The sequence below is a fragment of the Dermacentor andersoni genome, chromosome 6, assembly GCF_023375885.2.
Source record: "Dermacentor andersoni chromosome 6, qqDerAnde1_hic_scaffold, whole genome shotgun sequence".
NCBI lineage: Eukaryota > Metazoa > Arthropoda > Arachnida > Ixodida > Ixodidae > Dermacentor > Dermacentor andersoni.
In genome coordinates this window covers 17,441,386-17,463,491 of record NC_092819.1, presented here as the reverse complement: position 1 = coordinate 17,463,491, position 22,106 = coordinate 17,441,386, and the positions used below count along the sequence as shown (strand labels likewise).

The 22,106-nt window shown below is 44.5% G+C and overlaps 3 protein-coding genes across 5 annotated transcripts in view; 1 reads left to right on the top strand and 2 right to left on the bottom strand.

Annotated features, from left to right (window-relative positions):
- Positions 1 to 4,691: 4,691 nt before the first annotated feature.
- LOC126521274 (complement factor D-like) lies at positions 4,692 to 7,658 on the bottom strand. The gene has a single exon (XM_050169925.3). The coding sequence runs from the start codon at positions 5,921 to 5,923 to the stop codon at positions 4,739 to 4,741; it is 1,185 nt and encodes a 394-aa protein (XP_050025882.1). The 5' UTR covers positions 5,924 to 7,658; the 3' UTR covers positions 4,692 to 4,738.
- Positions 7,659 to 9,640: 1,982 nt separating this feature from the next.
- Positions 9,641 to 17,055, bottom strand: PQBP1 (poly-glutamine tract binding protein 1). Its single transcript, XM_050169923.3, has 7 exons — positions 16,827 to 17,055; positions 15,527 to 15,788; positions 13,181 to 13,281; positions 13,055 to 13,098; positions 12,520 to 12,628; positions 11,483 to 11,546; positions 9,641 to 9,906 (listed from the first exon to the last, which is right to left on the bottom strand). The coding sequence occupies exons 1-7, from the start codon at positions 16,903 to 16,905 to the stop codon at positions 9,738 to 9,740; spliced, it is 828 nt and encodes a 275-aa protein (XP_050025880.1). The 5' UTR covers positions 16,906 to 17,055; the 3' UTR covers positions 9,641 to 9,737.
- A 272-nt stretch (positions 17,056 to 17,327) lies between these two features.
- Itpr (Inositol 1,4,5,-trisphosphate receptor) overlaps positions 17,328 to 22,106 on the top strand; it is a 154,733-nt gene continuing 149,954 nt past the window's right edge. For all 3 annotated transcript variants that reach the window (XM_055065883.1, XM_050169922.2, XM_055065882.1), the window contains exons 1-4: positions 17,328 to 17,882; positions 17,965 to 18,035; positions 18,136 to 18,251; positions 21,357 to 21,602. In XM_055065883.1, coding sequence (XP_054921858.1) covers positions 17,785 to 17,882; positions 17,965 to 18,035; positions 18,136 to 18,251; positions 21,357 to 21,602 — 531 coding nt within the window. In that variant the 5' untranslated portion in view covers positions 17,328 to 17,784. The remainder of the gene's footprint in view (positions 17,883 to 17,964; positions 18,036 to 18,135; positions 18,252 to 21,356; positions 21,603 to 22,106) is intronic.

The window sequence follows — 22,106 nt, the reverse complement described above, 5'->3', positions numbered from 1 at the left end:
CGTCCGTAGCCATCGCCGTGGCGCGGTACGTAGCGTACAGCGTTGCATGCGCGTTGATTTCACGAACTTTAGTTCCTCCTGTCCCATCTGGCCACAGCAACATCCGGTAGAGCACCGTGCAGATAACGCAGCGCAACAAAACACGGAGACCAACGCAAACCCGCCCGCACGGCGCCTTTGACACGGTACGAAACCTACGGAGCTACACGTGTGAGCGCACAGAACAATAACAAAGCCGCCATTGTGGCCCGAAAGGCGGGGCCACTACAGCAAAGAAATAAAAAAACAGCAAAACAAAGGAGAACCTACTACGTCATTTCCTCCACACTTTTCTCCTAGCGCGCGGAGGGGGTAGAAGCTCTCCTCAGTTTCCTTCCTCCATGCGTGAAACACACGAGAAATTCATTTGAGGGATCGCCAGCCGTCTGTGCGCAGGCGCGAGCAAGAGCAGGCGCGTAGGCACTACTATAGTAGCACTACGGAGGAGGTTTCTTGGCGCGTGTTGTGTGAGTTTGTCCCTAGGGAGTGGGGTCGAGTTTGCGCTCGGACGCTTATCGCTGTGTGGCAGAAGGGGCACTCCAAAGGGTGTAAACTTTTCTTAGAGTGAATAATCGTCCCTTGATGCGTTTCCTTTCTTGAAAACGCCGCGCCCGCTACTTTCCTGTCGGGAATGCTATGTCACGCTGATAACGCGCATGCCGTTCGGCAGATATACACCCCAAAGGGTGCAAACTTTTTTCAGAGTGTAGGTTAAACAATAATAAAAAAAAACACTATGAACTTCTACAACCAAATTTTCTGATCCACTATTGCGAACTGTGCTTTTGTACATCTCTGTTTTTTGTCGTTTCCCTACTTTTATTCAACCAATCCTCCAATCGCCTCTTACTAGTAGAGTCGGCAGCGAGCGCAATCTCTCCGCGACTACCCTGCTGATCCCTTTTGACTCAGGGCAGGCGTTTGTCAACGCCACAGGAGATCACTTACTTACTTGCTAACTACAGGAACCTCCGCTCCAATGGGAAAACTAGCGACGCGGCAGGCATCTAGTAAAGGAGGCATTGGCTGAGAGCATGGCTGAGAGATAGCGTTGCGACGTGTACACCATACGCCGGCGCTGCCATCTCTTGTTCAGTTCGCTGGTTACTCGCACCGCGTGAGGAAACTTCAAGCAGCCGCTAGGCGCCGCCTTACGTACATTCCTTGAGCACGACAACTGTCGAGGTACACAAAGGATTAAGGCAAGCTTGTCCTCTATCACCGCTGCTGTTCATGCTTTATATGATAAGTATGGAAAGAAGGCTACAAGGAAGCAATCTAGGGTATAATCTGTCGTACAGATTAGGCGGAAAGGTTGTTGAGCAACGACTACCGGGTTTAATGTATGCGGACGATATTGTACTGTTAGCAGATAGCCAGGAAGATTTGCAAACTGTGGTAAATTACTGTGGAGACGAAGGAGACAGTCTAGGTTTCAGTTTTAGTGCAACTAAGTCCGGTGGAATGTTTTCTAACGATACAACTGATCAGGAGCTTACAATACAAGGCCATGAAATACCCCAAGTAGCGGAATACAAATATCTCGGGGTATGGATAAACAAAGGGCGTAGCAAAAGGGCGAAGAGATGTCGGGATAATGAAACATAGGGCATTGTGGGGTACAACAGGTATGAAGTACTGAGAGGTATTTGGAAGGGAGTAATGGTGCCGGGGCTTACTTTCGGGAATGCGGTCGTGTGTTTAAGGGCAGAGGTTCAGTCGAGACTAGAAGTAAATCAGAGCTGTTGGAAGATTAGCACTAGGTGCCCACGGGAGAACCGCAAACGAAGCAGTACAGGGGGATATGGGCTGGGCATCGTTCGAAGCACGGGAAGCTCAGAGTAAAATCCCATACGAAAAACGCCTGAAGAAATTGGATGACAACAGGTCGGCAGCTAAGGTATTTAAATACCTATACAGAAAGAGCGTTGACTCACAATGGCGGAAAAGAACTAGGAAGCTAACCAGTAAATATGCCAGACACGAGGACGGAGAAAGAGCATTAAACGACAGGTTAAAACGCGGAAGGTATAAATTGGATAAATTCAATGGAACAAAACATATATAGTGTTGAACTACATCGAGACTGGAAACAGCAGATCAGGAAGCGTTATAACTCAAGAGGCAGTGCCCTTCTCTTTGAAGCTAGGTCAGGATGTCTTAGAACGCGGAGCTATAAAAAGAAATTTAACGAAGAAGAAGACACACGTACTGTGTGTGGTAAATATGTAGAAAGAATGGAACACCTCAGACTAAAAACGTTGCCTCAGACTAAAATGTGATGGTATCCATACCGATGTCGATGCGGGCAGTCACGCTTCCTGAGGCCCTAGGGTTCAGAGATAACAATAGTCATGTAAATAAATATGCAGTGGAAATTAGCAAAAAGCGATTGGAGGATTGGTGGCTCAAAAGCAGAGAGGTGACATAAGGTTAACTGTGTAGGAAGACGTATTTAAAGAAAATGGCGAATTTTAATAAATTCCAACACAGTTAAACAAAAATAAAAAGCTGAGCATGGTGGCAACTGCCATCACCCCGTTTCAAAGGGGACGCTCCTACCGTCCATCCATCCATCCATCCACTTCTATAAATGAAAAAGACGCCGTTGTCATAATTTGTGATTGTGCGAAGACATTAATCTTGATTACAATACAAATGCAGCAGTGAAAAGTGGACAACATTACAGAAAATTTGCTGTGTTTAACCAATATTATTTCAGAAAAACGCGTTGTTTTAAAAAATGATGGCCCAAAACACAAATGCTAACACCACCCGAGAGCGATGCAAATACTATGAGCACGCGTTATGAACAAAAGATTTTCACACCGCCAAACGACGGGGAAAACGTGACGACACGAATTCCTCTCGGCCGCCATTGCATGTGGCTGCTCATTAGCATAATTCGCGCGGCTCGCGCACCTCTATGCGTCGCACCACAATATCTAGCGGAAAATCTCTGCAATGGCGGCCCAGCGCAACGTCACGCAACGTCAAATTGACGTTTACGAAACGGTCCTTCCTGTGACGCTCGCCACGGAAAATTCATTCATCCATAGAGTTTCATTGTAAGAAACTCTATGCATTTAGCCAGTCAGCAAGCCGACATGGCGCCTATCATCGATCACCACCAATCACAATCACATATTCGTGAAATTGCAGATGCATTGCGCTGGCTTCTGTTCGCTACCGCTCACTTTCTTTTTGAAGCGCCAACGTCGCAATATAGCTGCCAAGGACAAGCAAAATGTATAAAATTTGCAGCTCCACGTTACGTTTCGTCATCTTGATGAAAACGCAAAATTGCATTTTGCAAAGCTTCCGTTTCCCGGCACAAATTTCAATACACGCGAGCTCTCGACAGCCAATCAGTGTCGTCATAGCGGATAACGGCGGCCGTGCAGCCGCTATTCGTGTCGAGAACAGAGCTTTTGTTTAAGAGTGTAGGATTTCTCGTCCCAACAATAATCGCACTGTAACTTCACCCCCCTTGGCGACTTGTCTTGATTGTCCTCCAAAAATTATCGCCATCTATCTTGCAGGCCTTTCTTTAACGCTGCATGCCCGGTACTTTGTCAAGAACTGCATGCACGTATTTACATAGCATTATTGTTAGGCGTGCGTTGGTCTTACCCTCTCCCGACTCTAATTACAGGGAGCTATCTTGCTGCGCTCCAAGGGGTTGATTATGTCGCAGTCATAAATATGACGTAGGTTTCTTTTTAGAACTCGATATCTCCACGGCACAAATAAAGGGACATAAAGGTAACATCTTCCTAGAAATGGAAAGCACCAGACTTGCTTTGTACTTTTTAAGGTAGAATCCATTACCAAATCAGGATGCGATCAGGAGCGTAGGATCAGAAACGTAGACAATTTGAAGAAGGTTCTCGCGCTTACACATCATGTCCCTTTATTTAAATCAAAAAGCCTGCAAGCTTCTTTTGACCAATGATCGAAGCTGGTACGCAGTGCAATGCCCTGCTCAAAGAAAAGAAATGCAGACGCAACCACTGATGTCGCTCATGGGATATGGCGCTAACGACCTCGCCTTTATTTGAACACCTTTCCAAAGCAGGCCATTGGGCACCATGGCAACACTGGCACCCCATGAGCCTGCTAGGGCATAGCAGCTCGCCACTGAGCTCGCCACTTTCCTGTCGGCATAGGTAGCCACCCTACCTATGCCGACAGGAAAGTGGCGAGCTCAGTTAGTGTGGCTAGCCACCCTAGCTCAGTGTGCTAAAGGAAGGAGAAGCAAGATGGATGACGATTATTGTTTGGTGACGAGATAAGTCCCAAAGGCCGTAAAGAGTAATGATGTCAAGCTACATTTATGTATACAATCCTACACAATGTCGCCTGCTACACAAAAGTAGACCAAATCTTAACGTTCGTTACGAAAACATAAGAAACATCACTTCCTCAGTTGTAACCCCTAGAGAACCGAAACAGTGAGCGAATGACGTCCACACCAAGCAGACATATGTGTTTCATCACATGTACGACGTCGTCCACGTGGAGGGGCAACAATAACACTTAATTATTTTTGATGGTCAAATTCCAAACGTACACAATGCACAATCTCTCTAATTCTTTCACTGGCGCTCTGTACGTTCCTACTTCTTTTTAATGCGACGTGCACAACTATATCAGGCCGGAACAGCGTCTTTATTTCGGTACAAAAGCCGCGAAATGGTCAGGCTACTGAGGCGCTCGTGACGTGACCACGGATCCATGCCAAGTAACTGTCCACGCGCGTGTACACGCCGAAAGTGAAGGGCCTCGCACATGCGTGCCCCCAGCTAACGACGCCCAAGAGTACGGGTCGCCCGTCCACGAATCCGACCAGGGGCCCCCCGCTGTCCCCTTCGCAGGCGTCGGCGCGGTAGGCCTCGCCAAATCCGGCGCAAAACGCCGTGGGCGCCACGTGCTCCACGGCCGCCTCGCAGCGCTCGCGGCTGGTGATGGGCAGTAATGCCTCCTGCAGCTTAAGCGCGGGGCCACCGCGGGGTCCGACGCGGCCCCAGCCGAAAAGGATGCCGTGCGAGAAGCGCTCGAGGTAGGCGTCGGTCGGTGGCAAGCAGGCCACGGTCAGCCGCTCGGCACGCCGTTCCAGCAGCAGCAGGGCGACGTCGTGCTCCCGCGACGGGGTCCCGCGCACGTAGTCCGGATGCGGCACGGCGCGCAGCACGCCGATCCGCGGGCCGCTCTGGCGCGTCGCTCCCAGCAACACGGCCAACTGGGTGTCGGCCCGTTCTGGCAGGCAGTGGGCGGCCGTGAGGGCCCACCGCTGGGCGATCAGGCTACAGCCGCACACGAAGCGTCCGGACAGCAGCAGCTGCGCCACCCAAGGTGCGTGGCGCGCGCGGACGCCGTCTGCCACGCGACGGCGGCGACTTCGGTTTTCGTGGGTGGGAGGGCCCGCGGTGCAGAGACCGCGGTCGTCCTCTTCTGTCACGAGCAGGGCCCGCTGCAAGCTGGCCGTGAGGTTCCCTTCCCGCACACACAGGTAGGCGCCGGGCTCCCAGAACCGGTCGGGCGTGGGTGGCGGCAGCCGCTGGCCGTTGCGGAGCCAGTAGAGCCGGTCGCCCGAGCCGGGCGCCGAGTCGCACGCTTCTGTGGAAACACCGGGCGCCACTCGCGACCAGGGCAGCTCGGAGTGGGCAGACGCGGCGGTTGGCCCCAGGAGGGCGGCCACGAGCACGACCAGCATGACGACCGCCTGGCGGGACTCGTCACGCGCCTTCCTGCTGGTTGACCTCGATTGCAAAAGTTGCTTCGGTCGAACAGGCGTTTTTAACGACCTCCAGCAGGGCGGCATGAGCGCGCCGGGTTTCATGCATCGCACGCTCTTGGAGTCGACGCGCGACGGTGTTCGCATCTCTGGGACCGGTGATGAAGCACAACTCGAGAGGGCCTTGTCGCGCCGTCCTCGTCGCGCCCTCCAACACTTTTTTTCTTCTTAGCGAGTTAATGGAAGGCACGAAGTGTTGATTTTTTATCCTAGCTGCTGTCTGTAGTCTTGCAGCTTTAATTCTTTGGCAAATTTGGCCGCGCCCAATTAAACGGACGCGTGCGATGCATTTGCATCTAGTGTGAATTATTCATTACAGACACATGTGTCCATATTCACGGTTGTTCTTGCAGTAATTTTACGGCAGCCTCACTGTATAATTTTTGCCCCTCTCTTTCTGGTTGGATGCAATATTCATTACCTCCAGACTGCCTTATACAATGTAATTTCATCCATTAACTGGAATAATGGCAGAACAGCATGCCTGTGACTGTTGTTTTAATTTACCCTGTGTTTTGCTGTTAAAAATATATGTATAAATAAAAAATATTAAAGAAATTTGCTCTTTGACTGGCATATACTCAGAAAATAAAAGGAGAAAGAAAGCTTAGATAAACCACTTTGTTGCTACTTCACCTACATGAGATGGGAGGCAAAAAGCTGTGGCAACTGCAGTTAAACAAGCTTCATCATCATAAACACATGCTATTCACAGAGGTCATCAGGTTGAACCCACCATGTTTACAAGCTTACAGGCACTTGCAAGAGATACAACCACAGCGCTAAGGTCCTGTACATTAACAGCTTGTTGTTTGCTGCATCAGTACACTAAAATGAAAACTGTCAGTCTCAAGGTTTAATTATCACTTGGAAGTGAATTTTAGGGCCACATTCACTAATTTCCTATGCAACCACCAGCTATAGCCAAGCGATTTTGCCTTTTGTCACTGACAGAGCAGCTGCTGGCAACAATTGTAAAGCTTCTGATTAATCAGCGCACTTCACCAATAACTGCATCACTTTTAACATGCTGTCCAAACAGCCTGCTCAATGTGGGAGGCAATAGAAAGAAGCAGCTGAATACAAGGATGAGGCACTCTGGTAGATGGGACAAAGTTTCATCGTCAATTTGAAACAGCGTGTGCTATGTCACTTGTGCAGAGTGACTTGGCCTTCAGTAGGCCGCTTTAAATGCTTGTTGTAGCTTCAGCTGATGCTCAGGTTAAAATCTGCTATGCCATTTCAGCCTTTCCTGGCACGATCTGTATATAGAACATGACCATGCTTCCAGGAAATGCTTAAGTTGACCATTCCTGATGAAAGCATGGTTCTGGCATTCTTTTGCATTTGTAAGTTCACATGCTGCCATTGTTTGCTTGGTAATATGGGGCGCGATCGGTGATCATTGTTCGGAGCACGCGGCTGACGAAGTCGGTGCAGCCTGGGCCAATTGCTCGCGGCGCTACCGAGCGTGTGCTCCGAACATTGTTCGGAGCACGCGGCTGACGAAGTCGGTGCAGCCTGGGCCAATTGCTCGCGGCGCTACCGAGCGTGTGCTCCGAACAATCATCTCCAATCGTGCCCATGGTCTCTGTAATCGTCATCATCATCAGCCTGGTTATGCCCACTGCAGGGCAAAGGCCTCTCCCATACTTCTCCAACTACCCCGGTCATGTACTAATTGTGGCCATGCCGTCCCTGCAAACTTCTTAATCTCATCCACCCACCTAACTTTCTGCCGCCCCCTGCTATGCTTCCCTTCCCTTGGAATCTAATCCGTAACCATTAATGACCATCGGTTATCTTCCCTCCTCATTACATGTCCTGCCCATGCCCATTTCTGTTTCTTGATTTCAACTAAGATGTAATTAACTTGCGTTTCTTCCTTCACCCAATCTGCTCTTTTTCTTATCTCTTAACGTTACATCCATCATTCTTCTTTCCATAGCTCGTTGCGTCGTCCTCAATTTAAATAGAACCCTTTTCGTAAGCCTCCAGGTTTCTGCCCCGTACGTGAGTAGTGGTAAGACACAGCTGTTATACACTTTTCTCTTGAGAGATAATGACAACCTGCTGTTCATGATCTGAGAATGCCTGCCAAACGCACCCCCGCCCATTCTTATTCTTCTGATTATTTCCGTCTCATGATCTGGATCCGCGGTCACTACCTGCTTTGAGTAGATGTATTCCCTTACCATTTCCGGTGCCTCGCTACCTATTGTAAATTGCTGTTCTCTTCCAAGACTGTTAAACATTACTTTAGTTTTCTGCAGATTAATTTTTAGACCCACTCTTCTGCTTTGCCTCTCCAGGTCAGTGAGCATGCATTGCAATAGGTCCCCTGAGTTACTAAGCAAGGCAATATCATCAGCGAATCGCAAGTTACTAAGGTATTCTCCATTAACTCTTATCCTAATATATATATAATATTTGTCCATTGTGATGAGAAAATGAAGAAAAGGTAGAGGGGTCAGGCTAAGGAGCCAGCCTAGAGGGATGGGGGACAGGAATAAGAAAGGAAGGTGAGCCATGGAAAACAGTACTAAAGTCTACGGTTAAGGTGACATGAACAAAATACGTTAGGAGTGCTCCTGTTACACAGCACATTCACGCTCTTTTGCCAGGCTCCCAGCATCTGCTCTGAAAGTGGGTCCTCATCTGAGCACCAAACACTTTACTAGACATTTGTTTATTGTGATGAGGTGTGTGAGAAAGGATCTCTCAAATACAGCTGCAACATTACCATGGTGACTTCTTCCGGATGTCTTTTTGCATGGGAGTCTGCGACCATGTAGCCTGGTGCACCAAGACCTTGGACACGAGCACGATGTTACGAGGAATGCTGTACACTGACCCCAGACTTGCACTAACCTGTTTATCTATCTCTTGAAACAGCTGCCTATGGGCATGAGGGCCCCTATTTTCTCTGTATTGTTTGTGGCTCTGCTCTTTGTCTTACAGACCTGGCCAGTCTAGCCACATTGAAGGCATCTGGACCATCTGACCGCAGTGCCATAAGAGAGGTCATTATCTTTATACAGCGCCAGAAGCTTGGCATGAATCCCTTTGATATTTTTTCTTTTCAAATGTGGAAAATTGACAAATTCACAACACAAGCGTAGACATTCCAGAGTGCTGGCACCACTTTGTTTCTGCCACCCCAATGGCGTTCTATGGTGCAATAGCATGCAATACTTATATGGTACCAAAACTAGAAGGTTGTGTTTGATGCCGGTTGTGTAACACTATTGCCTTTTTTAAAGGGGCTGGTAATTTGAACTCTGAGTGACCCTGGTATTTGTCAATGCATGGTCAGTGTAGCGTAAAACTATTCTGATCTTGTCTTTATTCCAAATCTGCCATTAGCTCTCCTTGATAGATCAGAATGGTTCGGGTACAGCACATGTGGCCGAGCGCCATGCCTATATAGACAGAGCCCAAGCCATCTTGACCTATCAGGGAGGGCTAATGGCCAATTTGGAATAAAAATGGACTGAAATATTTTCACGTTATACAGGCCCATGTCTACCACAAAGAAACAAAATATTTTGCAGCAAGGCTTGTCATTTGTTATGAATATGTGACTACATACAGTTATTACATTTCTTGCTTTCAACAGCACTTTTTAAGCATTAATAGTGCCATTTTCACTTGTCAAGGGCTTGCACTCATGGATTTTCCAGCAGATAACTGTTTAGAAATGGGATAGAATGCATAGATTACAATCACTGCAGGGGAGTCTCTTCAGGCTGAATACTAAATTTAGAGCTCCCACTGTGTGAAGTGAAAACAAACACAGTGACCTGGAAGTGAGGAACATTTATGACTTGCTAAATTAGTTTCAGAACAAAAACAACGAGACTGAGCAAACTGATGGAGAAATAAATTTACAGTGTTGCTACTAGTCATCCTCTTCATCATCGGAGTGCTGCCGGCGGTTTCCAGCATTAAGGCGAAGTACAGCACCGGGACTCGGGTATGGGCGCATCTGGTAAAGTGGTCCACTTGCAGTCGTGTCGGCACCCGTTTTGGCTTCATTGCTCTTCTCCAGGCCTGTGGACCACTTCCCTCTGCACATACACATGGGAAACATTCCTTCTTTGCAACATTGGCTCAAATCAGCAACTTTAGCGGGCTCCCATAATGACGAATTCAATTAAGTCATATTCAAACATGCCGAACAATATGCCAAGTGATTGGTTGGTTTCTCATAAATTCTATGCAAAAGGATTTGCTTAACACGAACTGCCAGTTCTCTCAAGCCGAACTTCTGTGGCCGCCACTGATGCTTGCTAATTGGCTCAGCAAGAGGCTTGGAGTGACCTCTCACTCCTGCTAAAGCAGGCAGTTTTTTGTGTATTTAAACACTGCCAGTATTGACAATGATATGAAAACATGCAGTGTTGACACCATGGAAACATGAAGTCGGGAGATCCTCGAGGTGCCTTTACAGGCTGATAGCAATGGTGAGCACACTGCCAAAGAGCCGTGAACAAATGGCGCTCACACATGATGTTGCTGACAATGCTCTATTTTGACACATTGCTCCAACATGAGGGCAATGGATGACTTTTTAACAAACTAGGTGAAATGTCAGCTTCAAGAGAGCACACAGGTTTTAAAAGTGTCAGCATGCAAATATTACTAACCAATAAAAGTACATAAATCAATGCTTCGAATCATGGAAGCGCAATAAATTTTTTTTTTTTTCACATTTGCTTTCTGATTTTAATATTCGTGTGCGCTTAGAATGGTGTTTGTTTTCCTCCATAATGGTAAACTTCTGATAAGATGAAAAAATTTTATTGGCTCCTTCGAGCTTGCCTTAACAGGCGTTTACACTATCAAGAGTACAAATGTGACAAAATTATGCTCACCTCAGTAATAAAGTTCTCCCAGGGCTGATGATACAATACATATGGCGAGCATAAAGTTCTAAGCAAGTGCTCCTGCTCCCACAAACACCTGGTACCCCCATTTTCAGAGGTGGTGAGTGAGTGAGTGAAACAACTTTATTTGGTCCACTATAGACGTAAGAAAACTCCACGTCACCTGGCTAGGCCCACTCAGGGAAATTTTCTCATGACGATAGAAAATTTTTAAGTGGGACCGAGCAAGAGTGCCCTTTTAAAAAAACGGTGGGGATGGGGAGTGCACGGAATATTATTGTGTATACAAAATAGACATCTGCTAGGTATGGGACATGATTATTTTTCTGTTGCGATATTAACACTTCCACCACAATTACCTGTCTTTACCATTTAACTGGTTTAAGTCAAGCGAACCATGGCTGCACTTCTGCACATGCTTGTTTGAGGTTTTTGTTTTCAAGTAATTTGTTCATATACACAGCAGGGTGTACTGTTCTATGTAAATAATTGAATTAGTCAACTACGTGAGCAATTTAGGGCTTAGTACAGTTAGACGTTTTAAACCAAATGAAGCTCTCATGTACGCAAATCTTGCTTGCATTTGAGCTCTGTGGTATGCCTCCGTGCCACATATAGAACTTTGATAACATTATTAGCTTACATAACTGCCATCTACTAGTGGTCTCAACATATTAAAGAAAAAATACATGTATTTAATATAGTATCCTAAGAAAAAAAAAGAATGGTGTGCCAAGACTGATAGCTCGTTTTGTACCGTGGAACGTCTGAGTATGCAGCAGGATCCATGGGGTCAAGGTCGTTGCTGCGTGATCGGTCACCTGGAAGCAAAAGTGTGACAGATACATGCACATGTGCAAATGCTGATCTATCTATAGCTTGTATAAGAACATACTGCTTATTTCCATCATTTGCATCAACATATCACATGAAAATTTCTTGACTCTCTTTATTTTTTGTGACTGCTTCCTCTCTTTCCCTAACCATTTTAACTAGCACCTGAACAATAATCTGCATTAGGGCTCATTGACTAAACATTTTAATGTGAATAATCAGGACTTTTTAATGATTAATTAACATAATAATCAAATTTATTGATTTATGTGCGTGAGCTAAGAAATCAAAACTGGTGATTTAAGTAGCACATAATCTTTGAAGCAAAAGTAAACCGTGGCACAAAGTGGCAGTTGCCTATAATATTATGTTAACAACACTTTGTTAGTGGAAATACCAAGCATATCGAAACTTACTATACCTCATCTAATAGCCCTTAAATAAGGGCTCTTTGGGTAAAAAATAAATACATAAATTAATCACAAGCTGTGAAGGGAAAGAAGCTTGTTAATGTTCTCTGGCAGTCCAATCATGGAATATGCGAGCCTTCCTAATGCAGCTCCAGCAGTTTGTTTAATATTCATACAATAGCACATGCTATCAGTGACAGGTCACAAATTTTAAAATATTTTTTTTTATTTGGGCAAGTTTCAGTAATGTTCTTGAAACTTGCTGAGCTCAACCTTTGGCTCCTTTAGAATGCAATGTAGTACATCTTTACTGATAAGAGACTTAAATATGCCTGGGCAGACACTGTCAAAATCCCTCACGTTACGGCGAACTGGTACAGCAACTTCAAGGCGGTGTTGCTACCTGTCTTTCCATATTTGCATCTTCTTAGTATTGTAGAAAGGTAATTTACAAGGCAGCACAACAGATTTTTTTCTTAAACGTTTCTTTAAAGAAAAAAAAGTAATAATAAATTTGTAGCTCTAGAACAGAGATATTTGCACAACTCACCACGACGGTCTGAACGGCTATGAGATGATCCTTTAGAGTTCGCAGACTCACGAGAGCGCCGGGGTGGAAGTGGAACCTCATCGTCATCTAGCATGTCTTCTTCTGAGCCCTGCCAAATAGAGAATGCGTGGTACACTTGTACGAACAACAGCTGTCCCGACACCTCAACTATCGAACACAAGAGAATGCAAAGTGTGTGGTTAGTGCAAATTCTTCCCTAGCAGCCCGTTATACCGAATGGGAGGAAAAAGCTTTCATACAGCTTTGGCCTGCTTACATCTTTCAAATTTGGAACTTTAAAAGTGAGAACATGTTTTATTATGAAGCTAAAAGCAAGGCACTTCACTTCAGATATTGTACAGCATGCATAAGATTTTGTTAATGTAGAGATTATGTTTTGCTATATTTACTTTTGAGGATACTTCACTGCAGAAATTTTAATCACAGCACTTTCTCTGCACCTTTTAAATGTTTGAACCCAAAGCCTTTCTGCTGATGTTCTTCACAGAAACGTAAGGATGCAAATTTTACTTACAGCACTGTCCAGTTCCTGGCCATCATCAGCATCAGATATGAGTTCTGAGAAAAAAAAAAAAGCATGAAAGTAAACATTTATGTAGATTTCATTGATCTTTTTACAAGGAAGAGGAAAAAAGTGTACCTCGGAGCTTCTCAGCTGGCAGCGAAATCTTTGCCCTTGGGTGCCGAGGTGGCATCCAAGTGACGTCCTCGCTCCCCTGCCTCCAGTAATAGTGCCTGCCCCTACATACACAATCAGGGGTCACAATGGAGGGATTTCAGTACCCAATGGTATCAATACTCGCAGAACTGCATAACAAACCTGTACAAATACAGTTAGGCCTCTATATAACAAAGTCGGTAAAATTATCAATTTGCTTCGTTACATCGAAATTTTGTTCTATTGAAATTCGACCTTTTATGCAAATAAGTACCGTCGCCTATGAATTTTTCTTAGATGAAAAGGGGCTGCAGAATTTTCCGCATTATCGGGCAATCGAAAGATGCAAATTTGAATGAGAAAACAATTAATTTTGATAAATTTGGGAGTCGGCGACGAATGATGCGGTTTCATGCCACGTACGTCGACGATATCTTTTTGGCAGTATGAATTAAGCGAGGTCAGTCACGCTTTCATGTGCACTCCGCCCACGCGGCTGATAGGGTCACCTGCACTGGGACGACGAGATCAGAAAAAGCGCCGACAGCGGGGAGCGAACGCTTCATCTGCTTCTCGCTCCAACGGGTCACCGAAACTCGAGATTACGCAACCTCCAATACTAAACGTGTGGAAAGACAGCTTGCACGGTGTCACGCGGTCTCGGCATGCCCACTCAGTGCATACGTGGCAGATTACATCTAAAGCAGGGTGCGCGGCTGCGTATGCGCTCAGCCGCGGTTACAGCTGAGCGCAACCACGGTCAAGACGCGCGCCAACTTAACCCCCACTCTGCCCCCTCGCATGTGCTGGAAGGCGGCACTGGTGAAGCCGGCGAAACCACCATCTTTCTTCTCTCACCCTCGCACACTTTCACTCGCACCTAAAGCACAGAGTGTGTGGGGCGCAATAGAATCTTACCGCACTTGGACTTTATACGGAATATGATGGGGCCCCACACCGGCAGTCCCTCTTGTCATGTGATTTGAGAGGTGCGTTTGCATACAGCCGCTTGTAATTCAATCATTTGATCATCTGCGTCCGTGGATGTTTCTATTTATTGTCTCGGCATTTCTTTGTGGCAGCAGTGCAATTTCGTTATATCGAAATGGCATACAAACACGAGGTTTAACTGTATAGCTTAAATCTCCAGCTATAAATTGGGAGCCTTACTTTTTTTATGTGTATATTGGCAGAACTATGTGCGCACTTCATTGTAAAGTGTATATATTCATCATCCTTTACTGTCTACTTCTTCGGTGCTGCTTCACAGTACACTGTATATATTCCTATGCTTTTATTATTTGCTAGCTGATGGTTCAGGTGCCAACCTCAATGTTAGTTACAGCGTGGCCAGCAGCCACTTCCTTTTTCTTCCATATATTCTTTTATTGCTGCAATAAATAACTACTTCTCTCTCTCTACACAGTGTGTACACAGATAGGCACTCTAGCTATGACGCTCTTATAGCACCACTTTACCGCAAATGACGTACTTTTGTTTCTATTGCCTGCCTGATATTTAAAACAACTAAACTGAATATAAAATCCATTTCTGCAGCCTATAGGCAGGCATTCTGGAATGTTGCAATAATTGATGACAAACTCAAAGCAGACAAAACTGGTTGATTTGGTAGTTTTTACATAATTTATGTACAAAAGAGAGTGATGTGGATCAGAGAGCAAATGGGGATGGCCAATATTCTAGCTGACATTAAGAGAAACAAATGCTGCTGGGCAGGCCCTGTAGTGTGTAATAATTGGTGAACCATTAGAGTTATAGCATCGGTGCCTAGGGAAGGGAAGTGCAGTCAAGTACAGCAGAAAATTAAGTAAGGTGGTGACATTAGGAAATTTGCAGGCCTGAGTTCGAAGCAGCTAACGCAAGACAGGGATAATTGGAGATTGCTGAGAGGGGCCTTTATCTTGCAGCGGACATAAAGATAGGCTGATGGTGATGATGACATGATTTATGTATATATGCGAACCGCCCTACAAGAATCAGACATAAGCATGAATGGCATGCATAAATGCTGACATTTATTGCAGCCACTATTATTTCCTAACTGCCTGAAATTAACAAGGCTTAACAGGTGTCAATCTTATTCACAAAAATTCAACTTCTTGAAGCAGAAGAGATACAAATGCAGTACTCATCTACGGCACTAACTTTTTCTTATATAAGTCTCACTTATAATTTAATATATTTGGTTATAGGAACAAGTACCTCAACCCCTTCCCCTATTTGATGATGCATCCTGTTCTTGTACTGCAGTTTCTATGCTGACACAGTTCATTATCATTAGAAGTTGTTGCTTTTCTTTGTACATACGTGCCAGGATCATACAGCTCACTCCAGCCCTCTGGCAGTGGGTACTTTCGCAGCATTCGCAAGCGCTTGCGCTCGGTGTGCGGGGACTCCTTTAATTTGCCAGCACCCCACTGCTGTTGGCAAAATGCACTGCATTCGTGGTACAAGTTCCACTTGTTGGGACATCCTGGGATGGGCCCGCCTACTCCGGTCTCGCCACCTCCCACAGGTCGACAGATGTCATCGTAGTCTTCAGCGATGACCTCTTCCTCTGGTTGATCAGCTGCGCAGGTGCAGTGAGTCAGAGTGATTTGCTTCCCAGAAAAATGCTTCTTGGGTAAACAGACTACAAACTTTTAGTGGAGGCAATAAGCAGCACAAACAGGTAGCACACACAAGGGCAGATGGGGTATGCTCTGCTCATCACCTCTCATGATGAATGAGCCCGCCCAACAAAAAGTGGTTAGCAAAGGAATGATGGGGCCTAAGAAAACATAGCGAGCCACCATGCAACCAATGCTACAAACATCATACTGATGGAAAATAAAAGAATGTATACCAGCATGAACTTTAACTGCAAGAGAAAAAGAAAGGAGAAACGTGAGAGCTACATTAGGCAATGCATTCCACGGAAGGCCATTATAAAAAATATGATACATTGCAATTGAGAATGCACTCATACATAGTGTTCAATCGCCATCACACAAGCACAGAACACTGGCTTACTCGATCGCAGTAATAAAGGATGTAGTCAATACTGTAGCAAAAATAAATGATATACTTTCACAAGAATAATTTTAATCATCAGACTAATCATCATGCGCTGTTGAGAAGCATTATACACGCTAGGAAATTTTTACGGCGAAAATGCGTGTTCCAACAGTAGCATGGATTCTGCTCTCAATATATGCACCGTCCGCTCCGCATGGTTGATCAGTTTTCTTTGTTTCTCTCATTTTTTTAAAATCAGAAAGCATGGTAGAAAGACTACTAATTTGTGCTATGCCAATTCTGCCTTGGGTTCATCTGGAGTGTGGCACTAGGTTATTTTCATAACTATTAGCATCAAAGTGAATCAGTACTAAACCAAAACTCTCACTGCAGGGACATCAATCAGGCATACAGACATGCCAGCTCCCGAAATGATTCAACATATCTCTGTCACAAAGTTGCGGCAGACAGCAGCACAACAGGTACGGGTGACATTTGTTATTGCGCTTTGGACGCGCTTACTGTTGGAACACAATTATAAGTAGCTTACGCATGAGTGGCACAAAGATCGACAAATATTATATTTTGAAGCGATTTGCGCGGTGCTCACCTGCCGACGGTTCGGCTTCACTAGCTTTTACAATTCCCCGCTTCTTCAATCTTGCAAGAAGGGCTGGTGGAAGAGGCATCAGGCCACCTATCCAAAATCAACAGCGAAGAGAACAAACAATATAAGTTTAAAGAGAAGCCACACCACACGTCATACTGCAGTAGCAGCAACAACCGCAAAATAAATTTCGAAGCACCGAAACTACAAACTACCGCTTGCTACGCACTTGTCTCGCCCATACACTTGCCGCAGTTACCGTACTCACGACCAGCGTGCACGCTCACTTTCATCGAGCCGCTCACTAATAAGTTCTATAAATATATCATATTGTCAAATTTAGACACATATTTTTCCGATTCTTAATTAGTGAGTGAACGACCAGTTACCTCTAATTAAGCGCCTGAACACATCTCTTCAAATAAGCGCTGGTAAAATTTAGTACAGCCAAAAGAAGACCAAGCTAGCCAAACCATGCCAAGCCAAGTCTCTTTTGAGCTGGAGTTCAGCTGCCGAAGATTTACGGGCCCGGTGTCGGTCTGGCAGCTCTATCACGAAGACGTCAGAAAGTGTGCCATTCGCTCACAAAAACCAAATACAGTGCCCAGCTGGCTTGTGGTGCTGTGGATATGCCGTAGCTCTCACTTGCATTCTTGCGCACAGCCTGCTCAGTCCGTTTTCAGATCCCGTGCGCACTTGCGCCCCAACACTGCCAAGTTTCGATGGGAGGTGCGGCTCTAACTTTCCTGAATGGACTGCTTGCTAACTCCTTACGTTGAATTGTACGCTGGGAAAATCGCTACAGCCAAAAGGCTTCGTGGAGGTGTCGGAGAAGTTCGGCAACACTTCTTGGCAATTGGCCTTGATGTAGCCCGTCCTGTGGAAAAAGCAGTGACCAAGCCGCCCTGGCTTGAATCAACTGCATTCTCACTTGTGCAACGCTCGGGTAAACACATCAAATATGTGCGACTTGATCGGCACTTCGAGCTTGCTCCACATTGGAGACATCGTTTCTCTCTACGCCGAGGGCACCGTCTCCGGTTTCCTGTGCACCTTAGGGTGAGTTCTCGTGCGTCGCACCGTTTCCTAAACCGACTCGTAACGTATTTCTGACTCGCAACCTGTGTCCTTTCTTCTGCAGCCTGGTCGATGACCGGTGCGTGGTGCAGCCAGAGGCTGGGGATCTGGCCACCCCGCCCAAAAAGTTTCGAGGTTAGACGGCAAACGGCCAGTGCTCAGTATTAAAGCGAAAATAACTAAACGTAGTTCCCATATTTTCGATGGTCTTAAAGGCTGCGCGTCTGTATTTCAGATTGCCTTTTCAAGATGTGCCCCATGAACCGGTATTCGGCCCAGAAGCAGTTCTGGAAAGCAGCCAAGCAGAGTGCCTCCAGCGCAACAGATGCCGTGCTGCTGAAAAAACTGCATGTGAGAACTTTCATATCTCATATAGTAGTAATATTCCACCGTCGTATAGAAAAGCGCGCAACAAACGGCAAAGAATATTAATTTTGTGGAATTTAGGTTTTCAGCGTTTCTTCCTCCGTTCAGTTTCCATAGGCTGAAGACATTCTGGATAATTTTGGCATACTTTTACATTTGTTAGAGCAAGTTGCTACAATTGAAGTCAGAGTTGCATGCATTGTACCAGTGAACCTGGATGTGGATCGTGTGTCTTCTTTGTTCTGTTTAGTTTTTAGATATCAGTTATTTAGCTTCAACTGTGTTTTAGTAGTAAGTCATGCATGCATGCATCTGTACGTGTGTGCATATAACGCTGCTTTTGCAGAAGAGCTGTAAAGTCTCAATGAGAAGGTTGTACCCACTTGCTGATTGAGTATGCACTGATAATTAAAACAAGTACAGTGACATGGGTTAAGGTCAGATGGTTATGGCACTCAAGTGAAATGTGCATTTATTGAGTTTTTACTAGGGCATGTGTTACTAATAGAAGATGATAATGTTAGTGACAGCTGTAGCTGAAGGTAGTGCATCTGAGGTGTGGTAAGCAGAAAGTGATAACTTATAGATAAATCATTGTTGTTTCCACACTCCTTTTCTAAAGCCTTCTTGAACTCATTTTGATGCGAGTTAAATATTTTTCTGCTGATGTTTTGTCCAGTTTCTTTCTCTCCAGAAAAACCTTTAAGAACCACACAACACCTGATTTGATCACTAATTAAATATAAACCTGTATTTAAAGCCTATCTTTATAATTGATTGTAGAGCTCGTTGATCACAGCACAAAAGCGAATTCCATCTACACAAATTAGTAGGGCTGCTCTGTGCTTAAGTTATTAAAAATAATGAAAAACCATATTTTAGACAAATATATACCGGACGTTTTTTTATCTGCACCAAGTTTTTGAAAATTGCCTGGCTGATAGAACAATTCTGACTATTGATCTGAATTACTTGATGAGGGAGCCATTACTTATATAAGAAATCAAAATGCTCAATCCAATAATTACCGTAATTATGCTAATTATATTTCTAATAAATTACTTTACCACACTATGAAGTGTAGCTAGTGAGTATGCAAGGCATATCAGGTTAGAACAAATTCTCAGGACTACACCAGTTTCAAGATATTAATTTTCGAAGTCTCTGACAAAATGCACTGGAATTCCAGCTACTTGTGTGCTTCAATTCTTAAAGCAGCATTGTCTTAAAGAAGTGGAACAACAGTGCATTTTTACAGCAAATTTGATGGTGCATATCTCAAAACAGGTGCCACTCTATGAATTCGCTCCAAGTGGATACACCTTGCAAACTCACTGGCTATAATTCATAGGTTGAAATATGTGCTGTAAAGTAATAATTAGTATAAGTATGTTAATTATTCAATTAAGCATATTGATTTTTCTGAGCAGTAATGGCTGCTTCATTGACTAATTCAGATCAAGAGTTAGAATTGTGCTATCTGTCACAGGCACTTTTTAAAAATTCCGTGTAGCTAAAAAAAAAAAAAACACACCCTGTATATATTTGTTCCCCCTCACATACCTGCTATACCTTAATGATGTTTGAGCTTAAATTAAAATGAATAATAAGTTCAACAGAACTTTTATTATGCTGACCAATTCCTATTTGTCATGTCATTCCCTCAAGGTGCTTGTATTCTATATATACAACTTTGTTTAAAGATACACTTATGGAAGACTTACCAATGAAAGAGGTACGTTTATTTTTACTTGTTTGCACAGAGAGCTTTGAATGCAGCTTTAATTTTAAATAACTGTGAAAGTTTGGAATGTTCTGGATAATGACATGATTGTCCAATCAACATTGCCCTTTTGGTTCGTCACTTGGTGATGTTTTTCACATTGAATGCCAGTGCTGTTATTAAAGCAGCACATGCAGTCTCCTTCAAAAATTGGTATTGAAAAATTTTTTTTTCATGTCATTTCAAAACATCAGTCTTGAATCCTGTGCGGTAGGACCCACCAGTAGGTCACTTGTCATATTGCTCTGATGCGTCGTGACCCACTGGTGAGTCACCAGGGGTTGTGCTCCATTGAAATTTCTTCATCAATGTGCAGACAGATGACACTATGATGCATCAAACCAGAAACAATGACTTATTATTTTCCTTGGTTTCTAGAAAAGGTGTCACTTGTGCACTGCCGGAAAGCCCTGCACAAGTGCACAGTAGGAATAACTGCTGTGACCCACACCGCAATGAACATATTAAAATGAATTGACAGCTCTGAGCTCATATGAGACCTGCAGTGGTAACTCAGCAGTGCCTGAATAAGGGAAGCCTCCCACTATGGTCACTCAGTGGCTATGGTGTTGTGTTGCTCATACCTACCAACTCTAGAATTTTTCATATCATTTATGAATTGGGCTTCATTCTATGATTTTATGAATGTTCTGTCAATTTTTACAATAAATAAATGCTATTCACAAAATAGCTTCATTTGTCGACCTCCAGTAATTCACTTTGAAGCCTTTTGATGGTGAAAGAACACCAGGAGGGTACTTGCTTGGAGCAAGTTTATTCAGATACGTTCCCGAAGCAGGCGAAATTAGCAACAGCATAGTCCCTCAGAATGTTGCTGTGACATAAAAACAGTGTTGCTTGTCAGTTCTTGCCGATCCAAGTTCACAACTGCGTCTGTGCTGCATCTTAACGTAAATCATAATTAATAAAGTGCAAATGTATCCCACAAAAAAGATGTATTGTGCTCAATGCAAACTTCAAGAAAAAGAAAACAATGCATGCTATTCTCTGTTTCCTTATTGATGTCATGTCCATAGGATTCTTAGAAATTTTAAATTTCACTTGTTGGCAGGTATGGTTGCTGAACATCAGCTTGTGGGTTCGATTTCTAGTCACAGCGACTGCTTCCTAGCAAGGGTAGAATGCGAAAATGTTTGTGTATGAGGCTTTAGGTGCACATTTGAGAACCCCAGATGATCAAAATTAATATGGAGCCGCCTGCTACGGTGTCTCTCATAGCTCCTGTGTTGCTTTGGGCTGTTAAACCGCATCAACAATCAAATCACTGGTGGCTGGTGTGGTTGCAGCACGCTGCCGAGTTGGAGAAGAAGCAGAATGAGAGCGAGAAGCGAAAGCTGGTGGGAGAAGTGGTGCAGTACGGAGGTGTCGTGCAGCTGCTGCATGTTAAGAGCAACAAGTACCTGACCGTCAACAAGCGGCTGCCTGCACTGCTTGAGAAGAATGCCATGCGTGTCTCCCTTGATGCCAATGGCAATGAGGGCTCTTGGTTCTATGTTGTCCCCTTCTACAAGTTGCGTTCGACTGGTGACAGTGTAAGTGCCCTTGGCAGCTGATGACAATGTAGATAGTGCAGTGCACCATGCTAACTATTGCTCTCCGATTCTTTACTCTATTAGAGGAGGCTCATGAGAGCTTGACATTTTTAGGCATCCATTTAAGTCAAGGTTTGTTTATTTATACAAATTAAGTCTGGCAAATGACCTGAAAGGCACTCTTTTCTGATGCACAATAGTTGTGCACATTTATACAACTGATTTTATGTACACTTCCTGTTTAATGATGAGTTCTAAAAGCCATTTTCCTCCATGATAACTTAAAAAAAAAATGCTACCTTGTCCCCATTCTTCTTCTGTTGCCCTGTCCGTTATAAACATTAAAAAGTAAAAAAAAATGAAGAGTTATGTCCAGAAATGTTCTTTGAAGTTATATGCTTCAATTTACATGATACAGTTCCCTCTATGAATATGACTACATTGTCAGTCTTTCTGCGTGGTGCAGCACTGTTCTGCATGCCTTGTTATGGTTTTAGGAACAGC